Source organism: Patella vulgata, chromosome 4, assembly GCF_932274485.2.
Source record: "Patella vulgata chromosome 4, xgPatVulg1.2, whole genome shotgun sequence".
NCBI classification, from domain to species: Eukaryota; Metazoa; Mollusca; class Gastropoda; family Patellidae; genus Patella; species Patella vulgata.
This window is the reverse complement of record NC_065882.2, coordinates 68,989,183-69,011,966: the sequence shown is the minus strand read 5'-3', so window position 1 is coordinate 69,011,966 and position 22,784 is coordinate 68,989,183. Positions and strand designations below refer to the sequence as shown.

At 35.4% G+C, this 22,784-nt stretch overlaps 1 protein-coding gene across 2 annotated transcripts; it reads right to left on the bottom strand.

The window, feature by feature from the left end:
- Positions 1–50: 50 nt before the first annotated feature.
- On the bottom strand, positions 51–22,380 carry LOC126817502 (lysine-specific demethylase 4A). Of its 2 annotated transcripts, XM_050544515.2 has the most exons (18): positions 22,265–22,380; positions 19,890–20,067; positions 19,237–19,412; positions 18,323–18,681; positions 17,705–17,808; positions 16,989–17,126; positions 16,327–16,469; positions 13,205–15,476; positions 11,854–12,034; positions 11,362–11,567; positions 8,529–8,739; positions 8,283–8,359; positions 7,598–7,762; positions 6,727–6,912; positions 6,171–6,341; positions 5,605–5,724; positions 2,416–2,508; positions 51–1,775 (listed from the first exon to the last, which is right to left on the bottom strand). In XM_050544515.2, the coding sequence occupies exons 2-18, from the start codon at positions 20,043–20,045 to the stop codon at positions 1,653–1,655; spliced, it is 4,881 nt and encodes a 1,626-aa protein (XP_050400472.2). In that variant the 5' UTR covers positions 20,046–20,067; positions 22,265–22,380; the 3' UTR covers positions 51–1,652. The 2 variants fall into 2 exon arrangements, with proteins under 2 accessions (XP_050400472.2, XP_050400473.2); XM_050544516.2 differs by lacking the exons at positions 51–1,775; positions 2,416–2,508; positions 5,605–5,724; ... (4 more) ...; positions 8,529–8,739; positions 11,362–11,567 and having other exon boundaries at positions 11,860–12,034; positions 13,213–15,476.
- Between the last annotated feature and the right edge of the window lie 404 nt (positions 22,381–22,784).

The window sequence follows — 22,784 nt, the reverse complement described above, 5'->3', positions numbered from 1 at the left end:
ATTGAAATGATTTCTTTATCTTTCTTTCAAAAAATTACAAACTACAATAATAAAGGAATAAATACAATATATTTGTTCAATAACTTATTACAATACATTATTTTATAACTACATTCTGAACCTTATCTACTAGAGAAAACATCTATTATAAAAAAACAGTATAAAATAGGTAGCATGTTCACAAATATCTGTTAATAAAAGTTGGGACAGAAATAGCTGGTATTCATTAATAAATTTAGGTTAATCAATTGTGTGAAAAATCAAATTAATCCATTTTGTTATTCCAACTTCTTCTGACCCACGTTTAATATTGAACTACATGGTTTAGATAATATAACTAAATAAAAGGTGCAGATTGATGTACAAATTATGATTAATGAAATATGATTAATTCAATCCATTCATAAACTTAACAGTCAAATGACCAAACTAACTGACCCTTAATTAACTTGGAATGTTTTGGTTTTTTTAATGAGAACATGTTTTAGAAAATGGAAATAAGGAGAGGGTTGTAATAAAATAAATGTTTTCTATGGTACACCATAAGATGTATGAAATATGTCACCCGGACATAAATGTCTCACTGTCAACAGTTTTCTGTTTAAAATCTTTTACTTAATTAAAGAGACACCCTCACTATGGGGGAACAATGTTTTTGATTATTTTAAATTTGACATGAAATAAATCTGCTGATTGGCTGCCGAGATACATGCATAGACATTAAAAGGATTGATATTATGAATTCTACACATTTTGATTTTAAACAGTACAATGCTTTGTTCTAAGTTGGCCACTGCTTGGATTTTTTATAATCAGGATATTTTGAGAATGATATTACTCGATGTGAAGTTATTTACATATATGTTCTGGTTGAAAGTGAGAATGTCTCTTTAATTTATCAAAGAAATTCTCTAAAAACGTGCTATAGTTGAGGATAAATTTATAATTTACAGATTATGAAGTAATACATGTAGATAATCTAAATTGCCTTTTAAAAAAAATAAAATATCCCTCCAAGAATGAAAACTTACTCAAATTAGTATTATCCTTTTCTTATTTCAAAAAAATGTTTAAATTAATTCAACAATTCTGATGTAATTAACAACAATATAACAATTTTAATTCATACAAGTTTTAAATATAGAACAAAAAATTATGTTAAAGTTTTAACAACAGCTGAGAATTCCATTAGAAATTTTCTCTTTTACTGAACCAATTGTTCAATGTTAAAAAGTGTTCCGTTATAAACCATTTCATTATTTACAAATCAAACTGACTGTAATACCTCCCGGGATCAAAAAAACAGTACTGATATATGCTTGAGTTATTCTTGTTGTCTTTGTTCAGCATTTTTCAAGCAAGATCTAAGTAAACCACCATTTCTAAACTCACAAAAACTATACATGGCAGTGTTCACTTTCATATTAAAAGTTTAGTTTATGTGTTTTTTCTACAGTGTCTATCACTTTGAATTTCCATCCAGCAATATTGTTCAGGAAATGGTTAATAAATTGCAGTCCATTCACTAACCCATTTCCACATAACTTTAGTCACTGTTTCAATGGGGTTTTTTAATGTGAAGATTTCGATTAATAATAAATAAATACGGGTCCCATCATATTGTTTTCTAAGATAAGTTCCACTGATGTGCTTCAATATTTATTAGCTTTCATGGCATCGAGCATGTCTCTATATGATACTTTAGGTTTTGGTCGTCGACCGCCAGGTACTACATCAGAATAAAACATATTAAACTTTCTTTCAGTGGCTGTTGACTGAAAAATATAAGTAAAACAAGAGTTAATGCCCCTGCTTATAATCAGATAAAGAGCAAACAAACCGTATTTTAATTCAGTAGCTGCGATAGGTCTCTGGTTAGGGAAATTCCTTGTTTGCCAAGAGTTCCAACTTAACAATGACATGTTGAATGGAAGTCTGTCTTGAGCATAAATTCAAATGCACAAATTTAAACAATAAAATGCTGTTACACTAATGAAGGGATACAATTCTGAACTAAAAATTGAAATAGAGTGAGAGAAAGAAATGGGGTTTAACGTCCACTCGACACAAACTAGGTCATTTTGGGACTAACACATGGTTCAGTTTTATTTCAATAATTCGCTTGCGCGTAGGGGTCTTTAGCAGTGGGAGGAAACCGGAGGACCCGGAGAAAACCCACGAGGTTGGACAGGTGACCCTACTCCTTATCACGTACAACCGGGGAATCGAAACCCCACCAGTTGACTCAATGACAGACCGTATGATACAGCGCGCACGTGCTAACCATTCGGCCATCCAACCCCCCAAAAATTGAAATAAGAATGTAACTGTGCTTGATATCAATGAGAGGATACTTGTCAAAACCAGTCATTGTTTCCCATAAAGGTTGTATTTGGTTTAGTATGTAATTCTTACCATTTTAGCTCGGATTGTTTTAGGAATATCTTCATCTTCTGTCCACAGATCACCACGTTTTACTATCACTTGACTTGAATCCTCAAATTCAATCTACAAATCAAAATAACATACAAATGAATATTACCTACTAGTGCTGGCACAATATAATTATATCATTCAAATAATGTACGGGGATTCACCTTTTCACACACAAATTCTGACACATCAGTACCCATGCATGACACTTCTAGTTTATAATAAATCTTCTGTAAATTTGATATATTTCTGGTGCAAAAGGTTGTCTGCAAGATCAATCAGTTACTTATCGTTTCTTTTATCAAGAGCGAATTTAGAACATAATTTAAATAACGATTCTTGCAAAAAATGGGAATACTTAACAAACATCATCGACCACAGTAAATTAAAAATAGGCCAATATTGATAACTTAGCAAATGTAACTGTATTGTTGTATGTATAAATATTTTTAATTTATATAAATAAATCGGCAAACAAGGTACTAAACAACAACGAATTTACTGAAAATGATGCTAACAAACGACAACACAATTTTCAAGTTTCACTTACATTTATACACAAACATTTATGTACTTATTTAGGTTTTCTTGTCATACAGTATCTGAATACTACAGCATTCTGTGAAATTCGTCAACATTTTCATGTCCCGATTTATTTCCTTATTACTTCAACCAAAAAAGTTTTGAGTAGTCCGGATTCTGAATTACGATATCAATCGGCGGTCCTGTCACATGATTTGCGTTGAATTAACATTGGATAATTTGGCCTTCAATCAGTGGGTGTTAACCGACAAACAATCACCAATCAATTATCTGCGAGCATAAAACATGTGTCGGTCTTTGTTGATTACCTTGATAACTTTATCTCTTGTAAGAGAGCGTTTGGTATTTGATTCGAGTTTCTCAAGTCAATTCATAATGTGTGATCGTCCTGCAAAGCATGCCCGTACAGATTTGACATTAATTATAGCAGATTTTTTAGAAAGTTCCACGACCTAAACTGAAGGAATTAGCCGTTAAGTATTTAATTGGCCGTACTACAGTATCCAACATTTTAAAGCGAAAAGATAAATTCAAACAGATGTTTGCCAATAACTTTAACAGACGTAAGAAACGATTTTACTTGAACGCTAAGTTTGAGGACATCAACAGAATTTAAGCACGAGTGGTTCAAGAGCATGGACAAAGTTACAATAATACTTCCGGTATTGAGGCAATTGCGTATTTCGATAGGCTGTGTAATCCGGCATATTGTATCGATCCTGTACGATGTTGGAATTCACAGAATCCACTGTATTTGTAACATAGGTTTTGTAATTTGAATCGTATCACATATGTATTGTGATACATCCTGCATCATAGTAATTTAAGAACCAGCGGCTGCCAGGCAGGATACGCCCACATTTTCGAGAGATCGATAGAGAACTAGCTAAAAAGAAAGTGATTTTTCGTACAATCAGAGGCCATAATTCAGGAAGTTACGGTCCGATATGCGCGAATATCGAAAGGAACCGAGATCTTTGGGTTATAAACTTACATTTCAAGTTTCAACATAATCGGATAAAAATTGTGACCTCTATAGGTTCCACAACCTTGATATACCATATTTTTACGCTATTTGAGAACGAAGGGCGGCTATTTTGTCTGTCAGTTTTGGACTGATTTTCACGAAATTCGAACTCAGTTGTCCTTAAGGTCTAACGGTGATATAATAATACATTTTTTTAAATCGGATAAAAATTATGACCTCTATGGGGTCCACAAGCTAAAATTGCGATTTTTCGTACAATCAGGGGCCATAATTCAGGAAGTTACGTTCCGATATGCGCGAATATCGAAAGGAACCGAGATCTTTGGGTTATAAACTTACATTTCAAGTTTCATCAAAATAGGATTCAAATTGTGACCTCTATAGGGTTCATAACCTTGATATACCATATTTTTAAGCTATTTGAGAACGAAGGGCGGCCATTTTGTCTGTCAGTTTTGGGCATATTCTCACGAAATTCGAACCTAACCGTCCTTAGAGTTTAACGGTGTTATAATAATACGTTTTTTTAAATCGGATAAAAATTATGACCTCTATAGGGTCCACAAGCTAAAAACACGATTTTTCGTACAATCAGGGGCCATAATTTAGGAAGATACGGTCCGATATGCGCGAATATCGAGAGGAACCATGATCTTTGGGTTATAAACTTACATTTCAAGTTTCAAAAACATCGGATAAAAATTATGACCTCTATAGGGTCCACAACCTTAATATACCATATTTTTACGCTATTTGAGAACGAGGGGCGGCCATTTTGTCTGTCAGTTTTGGGCCGATTTTCACGAAATTCGAACTCAGTCGTCCTTAGGGTGTAACGGTGATATAATAATACGTTTTTTTAAATCGGATAAAAATTATGACCTCTATAGGGTCCACAAGCTAAAAACGCAATTTTTCGTACAATCAGGGGCCATAATTCAGGAAGTTATGGTCCGATATGCGCAAATATCGAAAATACCCGAGATCTTTGGGATATAAACATACATTTCAAGTTTCAACAAAATCAGATAAAAATTGTGACCTCTATAGGGCCCACAACCTTGATATACCATATTTTTATGCTATTTGAGAATGAACGGCGGCCATTTTGTCTGTCAGTTTTGGGCCGATTTTCACGAAATTCGAACTCAACCATCCTTAGGGTTTAACGGTGATATAATAATACGGTTTTTTAAATCGGATAAAAATTATGACCTCTATAGGGTCCACAAGCTAAAAATGCGATTTTTCGTACAATCAGGGGCCATAATTCAGGAAGTTATGTTCAGATATGCGCGAATATCGAAAGGAACCGAGATCTTTGGGTTATAATCATACATTACAAGTTTAAAATAAATCGGATAAAAATTGTGACCTCTACAGTGTTCACAAGCTAAAAATGTGATTTTTCGTACAATCAGGGGCCATAATCCATGAAGTTACAGTCCAATACATGCCAATATCGAAAGGAACCAAGATCTTAGGGTGATAAACCGATATTTTACGTTTCATTGAAATCGGATAAAAATTGTGACCTGTAGACTGTTCACAAACAATTGTGGACGGACGGACAGACAGGGGTGACGACAATATACGTCCACATGAAAATGTGGGCGTATAAAAATGTGATGAAAACCTACTGTGTATAGATCTTGACAATTTAATCCTCTGAATATAGCATCATATGTATCTCCATCTGTCCATTTAACCTGTACACTAGCTCCTAATGGTGGTGGACCATGTTCTTCACAATTATAGTTCTATAATAAATATACAATACTCCCTGATTATTTTCTATAATAAATACCCAAACTCTTCTATTGTTTTCTATAATAAATATACAATACTCCCCGATTGTTTTCTATAATAAAAATACACCAAACTTCTATTGTTTTCTATAATAAATATACAATACCTCCCTGATTATTTTCTATAATAAATACACAATTCTAATCTTTTACGACCAACTTATAAATATTATCAGTGATTATCTTTTAGAAATAACACTCATTTTCCGAACGACACACGTTTGTTTGAAAAATTAGTTAACAGAAGGACTAAGAGAAACACACACCACTCGACCCAATGACAGATCTTATTTTCTGAAGCCCACGAATTAGAGCCCCCACCCCCCCAAATAACAACTCTACCAAAACATTCTGTTTCTATGGTAACATTTTGAAATAAAATACTTCAAACTACTAACCGCTATATCTTCTGGGAATAAATTATCACTGAAGGAACCATCGGTAAAATCTACTTCATAATACATATGACGTTCTACATCCACCACTTCTGCTCTGTAATAACGGCCATTTTTATATTTCGCAAATACCCAATCACCATTATTTAATCTGTCAGTTTTCTTCGGTTTGATCTGTAATCAAACAATTCATTTATAACCAAATTGAAATGAAATAAAATAGGGTATTTAACGTCCTACTGCTCTGCTCTAACTGGGATAATGAAGACGAGCATACACTATCACTGTGCTACGAAGAACATTTTGCCTGGACAGTGATACTACGACCTACTCTTATTTTGAATTCCAACAACATGCACACCAACACGTCGTACACAGGACCTTTGTTTTCTGTTCCATCCGAATGACTATTATTTTGTCCCTTTCCAGGCCTATGGGCGACGTTTGAGGAGTATTTTCTTAACATTATCAAGCCAGTTTCTTGTGATACAGTATCCTGATTTCAAATGAAGTGGTGTGTGATATATTAATTATCATACTATAAATGAATAATACATACCTGTTTAGATGTGTGTTTAGAACATGTAATATAAACTGGATGAGGCCAATCACTGGTTTCAAACACCATACCAGCAGCATACGCACACGTTACATGGAAAGCTGATGTACATTTACCATGTGAACACTGCATACATGGTGTATGTTTACCCCAATTCTTAGTCATTGGTAGACAATACATACATTTCTGTTGGAAGAAAACAAAATTCGGGGATTGGTAACATTTTATAAATAAAGACCAAAAATTCCAGCTTCTCACCATTTAAGAGTACTCAGTTGAGAAATAAAAAGCGCTTGTCATGCAAGATATGTCTGTATTTTGCAAGAGATGATTAGAGATCAAGCTTCATAATCCATGAAGTTACTGCCCAATACATACAAATATCGAAAGAAACCGAGATCTTTTGGAGATAAACCTATCTTTCAAGTTTTGTCAAAATCTGATAAAAATTGTGACCTGTAAAATGTCCACAAAAAAATTGTGGATGGACGGACAGGGGTGAAAATGTGGGCGTATAAAAAGCTTGAAGACACTGATTTATTAAGTTTTAGTTTAATATTTTAAATACAAAGCCAATATATTTCTGAAAAGTTTAGCGTCTACTCGACACAACCCAGGTCACATGGTGTTAATTAAATTTCAATAATTTGCTTGCGTGTAGGGGTCTTCAGCAGTGGGAGGAAACCGGAGGACCCAGAGAAAACCCATGAGGTTGGACAGGCGACCCTACAACCGGGGATTCGAAACCACTGCAGTTGACTAAATAACAGGCCTTATAATACAGCGTACGCGTGCTAACCATTCGGCCATCCAACCCCCCTGAAAAGTTATAGTAGACCTGATTAATTCTACAAGTTATAATTGTACCTACCAGTTTATATCTAGCTGTAGGAATATGATCTATCACAATAGGTTGACGCTCCATAACATTTCTTATCTTGACATCATTAATAGATAGTGCACAGACAAGATGACACCATTTGTCATCTGTAGTTTGTTTTAATGCACCACCGCGTAAATAACACAGGACACATTCCTAAAAAAAGACATACATATATACGATACTGATTTAACAATTTAGGAAATAAAACATGACGATCCAATAACAGTTCTAACTTCTAAGTCAAGTTAAATTATAAATTAATACCTCATGCAAACTACATAAATTGCGAAAGTTGAATGGTTTCGATATGGTCAAAACAAGCCAGCGCCTCCTGGAATCTTTTGATGGGCCTCTTTTTAATCTGATTGAACCCAAGCCGAGATATTGTCCACTGTTGACATTTTGTATTTTAAGTGGATTTTAGCACGGATTAAGCTATGGAAATTAGATATTGACTAACAGCTGCAAGATTAGCAGCTTTACATTTTAGCATCCAGATATTAAAGATGTGAAATAACATGTTTTCTGAAATCTTCACAAACGGGATATGTGACATTAAGAAAAATCTAAATAGACCAATAATGATATACTCAAACCATACAATCTGTATTTATAAAAATTAAGAAATAAATAGTCCAGTATATAAACTAGTTGATACTATGTATCTACTTACAGCATCAATACTATTTGATTGACATCTGTCACATCTCCATGAGATATCTGTTTTAGCATCTGTGACACCATAACAACCTATATAAATATCAATCAATCAAACTAATTAACAAGAATCAATTGCAATGTGGACAACATCAAATCTTAATATTTAGAAGAAATATCTCCTACAAAGCGTTAGTAACTGGAGGGGAGAAATTCATTTAAAGACATTTGTGTCAACTATTGTGTAAAGAATTATACTCACTTGCATGTACACAAACTTGACAATCTTCACATACAAGTAACGGACTGAGACCATCAGAATCCATAGATGGATGACCACCAAATATACTCTCGCTTTCAGCACTACTAGCAAATACAACTTCCGGTATCATTGGTAGTGTTTTATCTGGTACAGGATTAGATAAGGCTTCGGTCATAGATTCTTTGGATATATTTAAAGTAAATCTCTCATGCTATAATAAATAACAAGGATAGGTTACACTATATTATAGAAAACAAATTAATTGATATTTGATAGTAAATAGTTCTATACAAACAAGACAAGGTTTTCAAACTTGTTACATTTTGTGCTTGTATCACCTACATGTACATAAGTCATGAAGGGATTACAAGAACAGCAAACAAAACTAAGCGCCTGGAATAAAATTCAATCGTTATCCTCACCTAATTCTGCCTCATATTGCATACAAACACATAGACGACAGACTAGCTTGTGTTTGTCTTCAAAAAACATACATGTATTATTTGATGAACTCCATTATATTATATCAACAAATTTCCGATACAGTAGAATCTGTATGAGCAACCACTCCCATTAAGCGACATCTCCATGTAAGCGGTCACGATAAATTCCACCCGTAAAAACTCTATTGTTTCATCTCTTTATTCAACGGTCACTCTAACGCGGCCAGCGGTCACTATTTTACTAATAAATTTAACAAAACATCGCCCATTCAACGGCCATTGTTGAATGATACCATCTTGTCGTTCTTCGTAACACCCAGTGATGGGATTTTGCCCGTATATTCCGGACTTGTCCGAATCTTTTTTCCAAACACCCAAAATTGTCCGACCGGGAATATGCCCAATCGGACATCAAGACATGGTGAATAATATTCAAAATTCCGAAATTAATATAGTTTACTGAGTGTATAACTACCACTCAACCCGATTATCGTCGATAATACGCTGGGTTTATTAGATAATTAAGTGATCAACGTATTTATCGTGTTATACCGTCTATAGTATAAACCTACCTTGATTTAACTACTTAATCTGCCTTGATTGACTGACTTAATCCTTTGTCGGACAATTCATCAATCTAATCTTAAACAGAAGTCATTGCTTTCCTTTTGTCGGACTATTCATCAATTCAATAAGAATGATTATAATTTTAATCCACCTCATTTGTCGGGCATCTTAATCGCATTGATGTGAGCCGACATCATCTATAATAAACTAATCATAGATGTCACATATCGTAAGAGTAAATAACACCCTAAATCAATGGACAGTCATTTTGTCTACGATATCTTTTACGTCTTTTAAGAATCCATATAGAAATTCTCATCCACAGTGGCACTTTCCCTTGATCTCGAGCGCGGCCAAATATTGCTTAACATATTATTAGGCAGTGCTTACTATGAAGCCGTGTGATGAGTCACGTAGGCTATTAGTCTCTATTACCCAGAAAAATATTCTACGAATATGTTTAAGACTAGGAGTTTCTGGGTGACCGAGACTAGTACGCACCCAGCAAAATAACAAAAAGGGGAGGGGCTACCAATAGCTATATGAGCAGAAATTCTAACGTATTTGTAGGCGTCAATCATTCTGCTGTGTTGCCTATGATGCCTGTCACTCTGTCGTGACTATGAAAGAGTGTTATTCGCTGAAGTTAGCTATGCCTGTTTACAAGTGATTTAACTATTTCGGAAGTTCTGCATTCATTTGCTGCCGTATAAACGAAGACACGTAATTCTAAAGGAATATTATGGTTGTGAATTTGATGCCGAAGCAGGATCGGTAAGCTTTCATTCAACATATCACGAAAATGCTTAATTTTGTAGGACATTTACTGACATAAATTTGAATGCCGTACGGGAATTAAGTGTGAAAAATAGCGAGGTCACAAATTTTTATTACGTACGGGATTTGAATATTTTGTTGACATGTGGTTTTTAATTGTGGTATGAATTTAATACTGTACGGGAATTAAATATGAAAAATAGCGAGGTTCACCTATTTTTATTACGTACGGGATTTGAATATTTTGACATGTGACTTTTAATTGTGGTACGAATTCGTCTGCTTAAATAACGATAAGAGTTATGCCCCTTTATTTTCGGTAAAATGTCCGACAAGTAAAATTTTGAAATCCCATCACTGGTAACACCCCTGTTAATCCCGTGAGTAGTAGTTAATTAACTGGTCCCCCACTGATCAGGTAAAAAGAAATGTGAAAATAACAATAAACCCGGGATTATCTGTTAATTAATCTTTTGTTTTATTAAACGACTAACCTGATCATTGTTTTCACGCGTAACGAAACATTATTTCATACTGATTGAATAAAATAAAAGTACCGGCGAAGGCGAGTTTTGTCATGATCATCTAGTATCTCTTTTCCATTGCCACTTTGTTAAAATAGACGTTTTAGCGCCTCCTGTAATATTACATACACCCCCTGTAAATTGGTGATAAAATTAAAGATGGTTTTTTGTGCATGTGCTTTTTTGATAAAATAAAATTAATTCATCGATTTTCTTCACAAAAATGGATAAATATTATCGAATGCATCACAATGGTAGACAGTAGTATCGAAGGTTGGTACAGAATGACAAGTTTACAGAAGTTATGTCTGAGATTTGAGGAATGCGCAAGATTCAGCGACGGTCAAATTTACCGATGCAAGTATTGATGTTTGCTTCCAATGCATCCAAGCGTAATATTTAATTGGTGTCAGCACAAAAAGCACCAAGAGGCCACTCCCGTTAAGCGGTCAGTCGCGAAAATTCCCTTGGGTGGCTGCTTAATGCAGATTCTACTGTATATGAATAATATTTTTTACTTACGTCAAATGGTTTAAAGACAGAGCATACTGAACAGAAGGGAGCTCTCCTGGACATAATGGTATTAAAGATTTCTTCAGCTTCAAAATCTAATAGCTGTTCTTGCCATAATCGATGAAATGGATGAGCCCAGTCATCTAATAAGTTCACATTTACTGTTAATACAGCTTTCTTGATTTTAGATGGTTTAGTAGTTTCTGTGGAATTCTCTAAAACAGAAAAAACAAAAACACAATTATGAAATTAATATCCAATTATAAAACTTAAAATATTTTGAAACCATGTCATTTGATTTAATCATCAATGAGCTTTGAGCAGCAGATCAGATTATAATAGGCTAGCGATGACATCAAGAGTTGCTTATGGTCTGAATAAGTTACTTAATGTCTAATTAATAATTTAGATAACAATTCAGGCCCAAAGAAAGACCTGCAATAGGCAGATTTGGCTCTTGCATGATGCATGTTTAATTTATATTCATATCATACAACCTACCATCATCAGTACTGTTATTTTTCTGTTTTTTCCTTGGTTTCTCACAAGTTAAGATGGGGGACTTAGATTCAGATTTTAAAGATGTATTTCCACTCTTATTTACAGTTTTCTTTTTCTTTGTTTTAGTGATATCCGTTTGTTTACCAGTAATATCTGGTGGGCCATCCGTAGTTGTACCATCCTGTCAAACAATAAAATATAAATAAAGGCTCAGTATAATACTCCACTCTCACAACATATATAGGTTAACAGCTATAAGTATTAAATGCTCATCAAATTTCATCCCCAAAAGGATATCTTGTTGCATATATTTATGTTATTTAATCCCTAACCTTAATTTAAAAAAAAAGAAATTCTGGTTCTCTTCAGATACCTCTACATTTACGCCACATGAAAAGGGTTTAATGACTTTAGTTTTAGAGTCAACTATGTATGTACCAATAATCTTTAAATGGCATTTAGTAACTGGACAGAGTAAAAACAAAAACAAATACTTATGGAAAACAGCTACTGAGACAAATATAGACAAATTATAACAACATAACCAAGCTAATACAGGACAACAACAAGATCAAAGGCCTGTGAAACAATTACATGTACGGTAGGTTAAAATGACAGTACATCAAGGTTACACAACTCAGTGATCATTGAAATGAAATGGGGTTTAACGTCCTACTGTTCTGCTCCTAACCTGGGCTAATGAAGACGGGCATACGCCATACAGTGTGCTATGAGGGAAATTTTGCCCGGACAGCGGCACTACGGCCTACTCTTATATCGAATTCCAACTGCCAAGGGATCTTTTACGTGCACGCCAATGTGTACACGGGACCTCGGTTTTTCGTCCCATCCGAACGACTAGACAGCTCAGTGATCATTGACAAAATATATGAATACGTCACTCCTGCATCAGTTTCTTTTGAAGAATTGTTAGAGAGCCAGAATATTCTCTTTTTTGTATGACCTAATACTCAAGTCTACATGTATTTGGAAGAATTGTCCGAGAACCAGAATATTCTCTTTTTTGTATGACCTAATACTCAAGTCTATTTGGAAGAATTGTCTGAACCAGAATATTCTCTTTTTTGTATTGTCTTACATACATCTAAAGGCAAAGCCAATGAGTCACAATCCTTTAGGTTCACTTTATATTACAAACACAATTACTTTTAACATTTAAATAAAGAAGAAAGCCAGCCATGTGAAACCCTTTATCATTTTTGCTTGCAAGATAAACTTTTGAAAAGCAAACATTAGTTTATCTTGATGTTGAGTAATGAATAATAAAAAAGCTGAGTATATTAATCAAATCCAGCCTAAAGGCTAATCATAGAAATGTCTCAACATATACCTTGTTACCTGAGTATAGAGATGGGACCATCAGGTTTGGATCAGTCGCTGACATACTACTGCTGCCTGATGCTACTGCTGCTTGAGCTGATAAACTCTCACTACTAACACTACATGTACTATTAAAACCACTGTGCGAGGAGTGACTAGGGATAGCTGCACTAGCTAATACTAGATTAGGATTAACACTTGCAGTTATATCTGGTGGCAAAGCATAATTGTGTAAAGCACCTGGAGATAAGTCCTGTTTCCGTAAATGAGGTGGGGAAACTTGCGAACTCGGAACTATAGGTTGTGGGATTAACTGCATTGATTGATAATTTGAAGTTATGGTCTGTGTTGGTGATAACGAAAGTTGAAAATCACTCCTAGGAGATTTTTTCATTGGTCTATGTTTTAACGGTAAGCCTGACGAACCTGTAATTGTAGTTCGTGGGATATTATAATTATTATTAGCACTATTTAATGATACACTATAATCCTGAGGAATTTGAACAGTCACTGGCTGAGTTTTTCCCTTGGATTTCACCGTCATCGAATGACTAGTTTTCGGTTGCGACGTTACGTCCATTTTCATATAATTAGTTGTCATTGGCAAAACTTTGTCCATGTTCACACAATATGATGATGAAGCAGGCACGTCATCCATCTTGATGTAGCTAGAGGAAGATGGTTGTAATTGAGACACACCTTGTAATATAAAGCGTGGTGTATTATTATTAGATGACGGCTGTTTGGACGGTACTTGTGACGCGTATGAATGATGATTTTGTGATTTTATTTGTCGAGCAGATTGATCCACATGAGATGAAACATAAGACTGAGAATGCGCCATTGGAGGTGACCTATTTTGTATGGTTGATATTGACGATGATGGAGCTACAACTGAACCATGGCTTTCTGTGCTTTTCTGTAAAGCAGTGATGCGAGCAGCTCTGTGGATATGAGCCATCTGGGCTGCCAGTGCTTGACGTAACTGTTGTTGCTGTTCAACTGTAAGAGGAACTCTTTTACCACTGACCTCATAATAACCCTGCGCCAGAACTTGTCTAATCTGTTTCTGAATATGAAGTGCTTGAGCAGTTACTTGTATTTGTGGATTCATACCAGCTACATTAGATGCGGTTGTACCAGAAGCAGGATGTGTTTGTCTGGATGACGGTTCAATATATCTGGTTTCGTCTATGGGTTTATTTGGAATATGACTATTTTGTGTATACATACATGTTGACATGCTGCTGCCTTGGGTCGCGGTTACAGTTCGTAACTGTGTACTGCCATTTTCTGAATTATGATCTTTGTAAAGCTTCATAAAGTTTTCGTTATTAGTTTTGGGTTTCACTAAATTGAGGGCTGTGCCTTGAGAATTATCGTACATAAGCGGAGTTTTACTAGACATCAGGCTATAAACCTTGGATTGTAACATTCTTGGTGACACTTCCTGATAACTCCTTGGAGATGTTTTACAACTTGTTGCACCCGGGGAAGAGAACAATTTGGCCTGAGCAGCAGCAATTGTTTGATCTAAACTAAGTGGTGAACTCATTGATGTTGCCAAGATAGGTTCATGTCTAGGTGACAACATTTGACTAGTATTGTCCTGTACATTTGGTTGAACCACTACTGGATGCCCAATTCTCTGCTGTTGTGCCTGTAGAGAATTCACAAATCGTATGGTATCCAGAGGGATAGCAGCTGGACCTTGATGACCTTTAAGTGCCACTTTCTTTACAACAGCTTTCTTCACTTTCTTTATTGGTGGTTCTATATTTGTTTGGACAGAAAGCATGTCTTGTGGAAGAGCAGGGTCAATTTCTGCTTTAGCTCCTGCATCTGGGTTATTTTCAGTGTCAGAGGATTCAACTTTAGGACTGTTCATCTGGCATTTATCTGGTGACTTGACTTTGTTTAAATCAATACCAAATTGTTTGGCAAATGCATCCTGGAAGGAAGATGAATTTGAAGCTTTGCTACTCTTTTGTGGAATTTTATCATATTTATCAATCTTTCTTTTGGAAAGCGAATTCTTCTTTATGTTTTCTTTAACTTCCCCATCATTATCTTCATTTTTTATTTCATCTTTGACTTTCTTCTTTTTAGCATTTGTTCCCTCTTCTGTCTCTGTACCAATTTCTACTTCAGTAGCCACACCCTCTTCTACCTTGATATCAATACCTTTAGGCTTTCGACCCCGTTTCTTGACAGAACCATCCTCAAAAGTTTTAGATACAGGATGTCTTTTAGAAACAGTTCCAGATGCATTGTCAGGTTCTCTATAAAAAAAAAAGCACTTTTAAAATATAGCAGTGGAAATCTATTTTAGGTTTGAATGTACATGCAGTAAAAACAGTAACATTTTGATAGCAAAATCATAAAGATTAGCCAACCTGGCACTTTTTTAGAATCCAAAATATGGCATTACTTGATGTGACATCAATTTTATTGCAAATTGTTAGAACAACTAAAAAAGACTAGAGAAAAGAAGGACAGTGCTTCATAAGTGTTCTTGTTCAAGTAATGACATTCAAGAATAATTAGGGGGATCACTTGGCTAAGTGGGTAAGACGCTAGCTCGCTAGCCTGGAGGCCGGGTGTTCGATTCCTGCATGGGCTGAGAGTTCATCCAGTTTTTCCGGCGTGGTTCTCCCTTGTCAGTGATGCAGGACGGAGGGGCTGACAAGGAAAGCTGTCTAGTCGTTCGGATGGGACGAAAAACCGAGGTCCTGTGTACACATTGGCGTGCACGTAAAAGATCCCATGGCAGTTGGAATTCGATATAAGAGTAGGCCGTAGTGCCGCTGTCCGGGCAAAATTTCCCTCATAGCACACTGTATGGCGTATGCCCGTCTTCATTAGCCCAGGTTAGGAGCATAACAGTAGGACGTTAAACTCCATTTCATTTCATTTCAAGAATAATTAAGAAACAAATGAAATGAAATGTGGTTTAACATACTATTTTTTGCACCATATCGGCAAAACAAGGGATGTACATTTATCTAACGCTTAAATCTAATAGTACCCTGTTTTGATAAGAGATCCCGTCTTCAGTGGGAGTAGAACATTTAACTCTGTTTCATTTGATAAGAGATTTAAATGCAAATTATACAAAATCAAATGTCTGACCCTGATCTAATGTTTCTCTTGTATTTATCTTCAGGATGAGGACCAATATCTTCTCCTGCCTTCCATAATGGATAACGATCTGGTTGAAATCTCTTAATAAAACAATCCATACTAATCTTAACACCATCTTTTCTACAAACACACTGAAACATAAATATATACAATTATAGAAATGTAAGTGAAATGAATTGGGATTTAATATCCTACAGTTCTGCTCCGACTGGGCTAATGAAGATAGGCATACACCACACAGTGTGCCCAGACAGTGGCGCTATGGCCTACTTTTATATCAAATTCCAACTGCCAAGGGTTCTTTGACCTCAGTACTGCACCAATGACACGGTGCAACCACACAGGAAAATCCTGATGACCTTTCTCGGCTAATGCAAGGATTGAACAAGGGACCTCCACATTAGCAATCCAACGGCTTACTCACTGAGTCACTGTGACTCCCAATTCATTGTATACACAAACTACAACTAACCAGGGGTGGGACGGGGGAGAGAGAGAGAAAGAAGATCTTATTAGGGACAGTGTCTTGAAACCTAAGATGACCCCTATTATGCATCCATTGGTAGCAAAGTCATCTGTGCAAACAAATTCCTACAGGTCAATTTTGTAATAACATTTTGTATGGAATCCGAAGGGAGAAGTTGATATACCTGTAGACATCTTTTACCATATTCTATCCAGCGTTCTGTAGCAAAGTTCGTTGATTCAGCACAATTAAAACCATGATTATAACCGGAATGATAACCATAGGGAAATGTTATCATAAATTCACCAGCTTCTTGGGTAATCTGAATAGAAATAAAATAAAAAATAGAAATTTGTAAACTGTAAACAATAAACTTTTAGGGCAATCTAAAGACACATTGAAGTAAGTTATAGAAATCTTATTGGGTTTCTGCAGCATCTACATTTTATGTTGACGAAAGACATTTTGCCAGACAACAAAACAAAAGCCCACAGCAGAAAAGATGTCGTAGCAGTCCATAAAGGTTGAGGCATTGTTAATCTTGGGTAAATATTTATACTTTATACTGCATAACATCCTGAGTGCATTGACAGGATTCTAGGACACATTAGCTCTATGAATAATTACATGTATAAAAATTGTTTTAAATCTTATTCATCCTAATAATCAGAACAATAAACAAAGTATATAAATCTCAAGCAGATCAAATGGCAACTTTTGCCATTACAGCTTTAACACTAGTCTCAAAAAATTTGTTAGGCTATGTAAGACATCTGAAATCCCTGAAATTCAATAGTTTTCTTCACCTCACTGATGCAAACAGAATAGATGATAGATGTAGCAATATGACATTTTAATGTATTACTATGATTTATAAACTGAGCTATAATAAATTATTACCTTATTAAAGGGTATAGAATATTGACGTAAAATATGAGGAGATATCAGGGTCATTTTATGACGTAAAAATGCAGGACAAGCTTGAAAACTTCCTGGGAAAAAACCTGAAAAAAAAAGAGTTTGGTCAGATATTAAAATGGCAATGCATGTACCATTTTTATGCTCTATGCTGCTACTGTTGAGCGAGACAAATTCCTTTTTTCAGTTCAATACCTACATGTATACCGAAATCAAAACTTGCGATTTACATGTAACTTAAAGGCAGAAGTGCATGAAATAGGAGTTATTGCCCTTTGCATTTGAATTAAGACAGATATACATGAATGTATGACTTCATAACTCTGTTATGTTCAAAAATTTCTAATGTACAATTGTCCAACAAGAGAGAGAAATGGAGTTAAACGTCCACCTGACCCAAAACAGATCATTATGGGACTAACATGATCGGATGTGGCTAGCAATTTTATATTCAAGGTTATTCTTATGCTGATCACTAGGTATCACCATGCTATTTTAGTCAAACTCTTCTATGCAACAATTGACAATGTACAAAAAGATACATGTATACTAAATATTCTTCAGAGACATTTGATTACTTAATAAATACATGAAACCTACCTTGAGCTAGACGTTCCAAACGTTTACCATGTTCCGGTGGAACAGCATACCAAGATTTCGGAGCACCAAAATGGAGGTAATTAATACTGTATAAATCCATATCTTCTGTATGCCACGCAAAAGTTGTTTTCCACATACCAAAATACAAATAGGCTGTGTTAACCCCTTCGATATGAATACCATAATCTCCTGCTACATAATCTAATATAGTTCCTAGTCGGTTGATATTCCAGATATTCTGATCTTCATCATATATTGATCCAGATATGTCTGCACCGTAGATTGGAGCACCAAATGTTATATTCTTCCAATACTTTCTCTCCAATTCCTCGTAATCAAAATGTTTTGGTGTTCTGTGTCTGATAAAAGAAAATAAATTCATATTTTAAAATAACCAATTGGATAGCATTTATTAATAAGCAGTTGACTGGACAACATCATCTACATAGTAGTATTTAGTATGCACAAACAGTCGCTTTTTGATGCCTATTGTGATTATTCACAACCAGGGGTGGGCCAGAAAATTAAAGCCCTGTATTCTGGTGGCGGTGTCATTTTTGCCACTCTTTAAGGGTAATGAGGTTGAAGCAGATTGTTTCACAGATTTACACAATTTGACATAGTAACTTATATACACACTAACCACTATCAATCCAAAGTTGTAAATGAAATGAAATGGGGTTTAACGTCTTACTGTTCTGCTCTGACTGGGCTAATGAAGACAAACCAACAGACCTACCACATATCAACATCTATAAATCTATCAGACATATCTATCGGTGGAATCGTTTTGGACAATTTAGAGATTCGGCTGGCTAATAAACTTGTAAGCTTGCCAATCGGTTAAAAATGACTCAAATACAATAAGTACCAGTGATTAGATTTTCCTGTTATCAGCATAATTCATATCTTACTTATCACTGTTGGCTAGCTTTTTAAACTCTTCGACAGTCAATGGTTTCTTTTGTATATTATATTGTGTATACAAGCCTTGACATCCATTAACCATTTGACTTATTGGTGCAGGTATCGTAATATCAATATCATCATAACCCTTTCTCCTTGGTTTCCATTCTGGAGGTGGAATAACCTATAAATAGAAAACATATCAAGTGTCACTGATCTCCATAAATTTATTAGAATTCAATTAGACTCATTAGAATAGTTAATTCATCTACACATGTCATGTTATACATGTATGCCCTTTAACAACAATGCATGTGACTAAGTGATATGGAGAGAGAGAGAGAGCGAGAAATGGGGGTTAATGTCCATTCGACACAAACTAGATCATTTCAGGACTAATACATGATTCAATTTTATTTCAAAAATTTGATTTGTTTGCGCATAGGGTTCTTTAACAGTAGGAGGAAACCCACAAGGTTGGACAGGCAACCCTACTTCTTGTCACGTACACCTGTGGAATCGAAACCCTGCCAGTTGACTCAATGACAGACCTTATGATACAGTGTGGTGGCGTGCACGTGCTAACCATTCGGCCATCCAACCCCACTCGATGAATTGTACAATCTTCTTTTTAAAATATGTATTTCAATAATGGACAAACCTTTGCTAAGCCTGCTTTATGAGCTCCTTGCGACTCTATGTAATTGATGTACTTTGGAAAATCTTTGAATTCTTCCATTGTAGGACGGAAGACCATAATTTTTGGGCCACTACCCGAAGACCCCCCTGATGAGCTGCTATTTCCATTTGACTCCATTTTGCCATTGGTCAAATCAAATCTGAAACAAAAATTAGAAATAATCAATTAATTAAGTTTCAAATTTCTGATAACAATTAAGAGGGAAATTGTAGAATCTATGCATTAATCCATAATTATGGCATATGCAATATGACTGATCTGACTAATCTGACCTGCAGAGAGATTTTAAAGCGCAAATGAAGAGGGATTAAACATATATTGTTTTTCTGCATGAATCGTGCAAATAAATGAAGATGGGCATATAGCACACAACCAGACATGACCAATGAGTGCAATTTTGCCCAGGCAGAGACTTGAATATGAAAGGTTGTGGGCTCTTTTTACCTTATGTGTTCGGCAACGCCCAACGTGTAAGCTTACGTTCCCTGCAAGACCCTCTGAATTGCAGCACTTACAATTGGAAAAACCTGAGGAACTTCCTCTGCAAAAACAGAGATCGAACCCACTTACTCATTGAGCCAATATGACACTCCCACTTATAAAGTTTGCCACCGTCCAATTTACAAATAATCTGACTTTAGGCTTAGTATTTAACAGGTTTTAAATTCACACTACAAATCAAACAATTTAGTTATCTAAGTGTACCAGTATGTCAATCATTTTTACTGTCATTCCATACAGATGTACATGTAATATATCAGGGGTGAGGGGTAGAGTCATAAAGAAAATGGACCTCCGAATTCAGATCAACCAAATGCAATGTATGTAAGCTACATAGTATGTAGAATTTGGGAGCAGGTCTTTCATCCCACGACAGTTACACCCCGGGCAGTTTCATCCCAAATTTACATGGGTCGTTTCATCCCATTAATCATGCTACTGAATTGACCTGTCAACTCAAAAGTAGGTTAGACTACACAGTCTTAATTGATATCAACAATTTTTTTTTTTCTACTAGAGAACACCCCCCCCCCCCCAAAAAAAACTCTTCTTGGTCAGAGGCCTGTTTCATGAAATTTTAACTAAGATAGAATCCAAATTTTAGTAATTTGATTGGATAATATTAGATTGATTTTGATTTTAGTGCTTAGCTAATCTGGGTGTTCGATACCTGCATTGGCAGAGAAAGTTCATCCAGATTTTCCAGCGTGGTTCCCCCTTGTCAGTGATGCAGGACGGAGAGTCAGACAAGGACAGCTGTCTAGTCATTTGGATGAGACGAAAAACGGAGGTCCCGTGTACACATTGGCGTACGCGTAAAAGATCCATTGACAGTTGGAATTCGTTATATAAGAGTAGGCCGTAGTGCCGCTGTCCGGGCAAAATTCCCCTCATCGCACACTGTATGACGTATTCCCATCTTCATTAGCCCAGTTCGGAGCAAAACAGTAGGACGTTAAACCTCATTTCATTCATTTTTGCTTAGCCAATCAAAATTGAAGTACCTACTAAAATTTGGATTTTATCTTCAGTTAAGATTTCGAGAAACTCCAGAGGGTTGCCTGTGAAAAAGTGAAGCCCCCAATTCCTACATTTTCTGTATCGTCCCCTGTATTTTTAAAATATAAACGTGGACCTACATGTAGTGTGAAATACTTCAATTTGTGAAAAAGATTGTATTTTTCATAAAACCCATGCAATACTCTAAAATTTGACATCATTCTGTGTCAGCTACACTATTATCATTATTATGGGCCGTTTCTTTCAAGTGGCCTACCGGTACTTTTGGATACATTCTCATGATTGAGTCTTGTGCCTAAATGTATACATATATATAGACTTTATTATCAATGACTGGGTGAATAGTCACAGATTGATTTTTACTTTACTACTCTCAGTACTCGGTGAATACTGTCAGCCACTTCAACTAAAAAATGAGAGCATATTCTTCTCTTCCGGTTTTCGTAGTTTGATGTCAATTTCAAAATGGCGTCTTTCACAACAAACCAACCATTTGATAATTTATTTTTTGTGTCTTCCAAACAGCTTGTCAACCGTTGTTACAATAAACTGAGAATGACAACGGCCTGTCAATTATACATAGCTTACAAAAATATGTCACTTAGACATACAAAAATCATTAACCACATAGATCTAGCCTACAGTATATTTTTTTTTCAATGTCGTCCAGCACACGACGACTGATCACGAATTAAATTTTGCAGCAAACTTAACCTACAACACTGCCCGGACTAGAATTCGTGTTTATTATAATCAGTCAGTCAAATACACGTATACTTCAACATTGCATACTTCAAATTAAGTTGCAAACTAACCTTTTAAACAGGTAAATTCTACACAAATCAAACAGTTGAAGATAAAATTGTTCATACGTGCAAACACCATGTTTGATTGCCTTCTCACAATTCTCGTGACCTTGATTGTAGAAAGTAGTTCTCCTGGTTGAGTGCTTTAAATCAATTGGAATTTAATATTTTTGTTGATGCTGATTAAAATGAAAACGATTAGCAATGACTGATGTTTTATGAAAAAGTTTATTTCTGTTTATATCGACATAAATTATTCCACTTTCCGGCGGAGTGATACAATGCTTTCTTTTGTATGCCCCTGAATCTCCACTCGATTATAGTCTATTTCTTTAATGTGTAAAATGAACAATAATAGTATTAATAGCAGCGTACGTGTGTCGTGTACTCTGAAGTAAACAAGGCTGACCCGATCGTATATTCATGTTAAGATTATACCCGATTAAATGAAAGACACAAGGCCTTGCGATTTAAAGATAATGCTTCATTGAGGTTAATAAGATTGTCGATTGCGTTTACCAAACTCGCA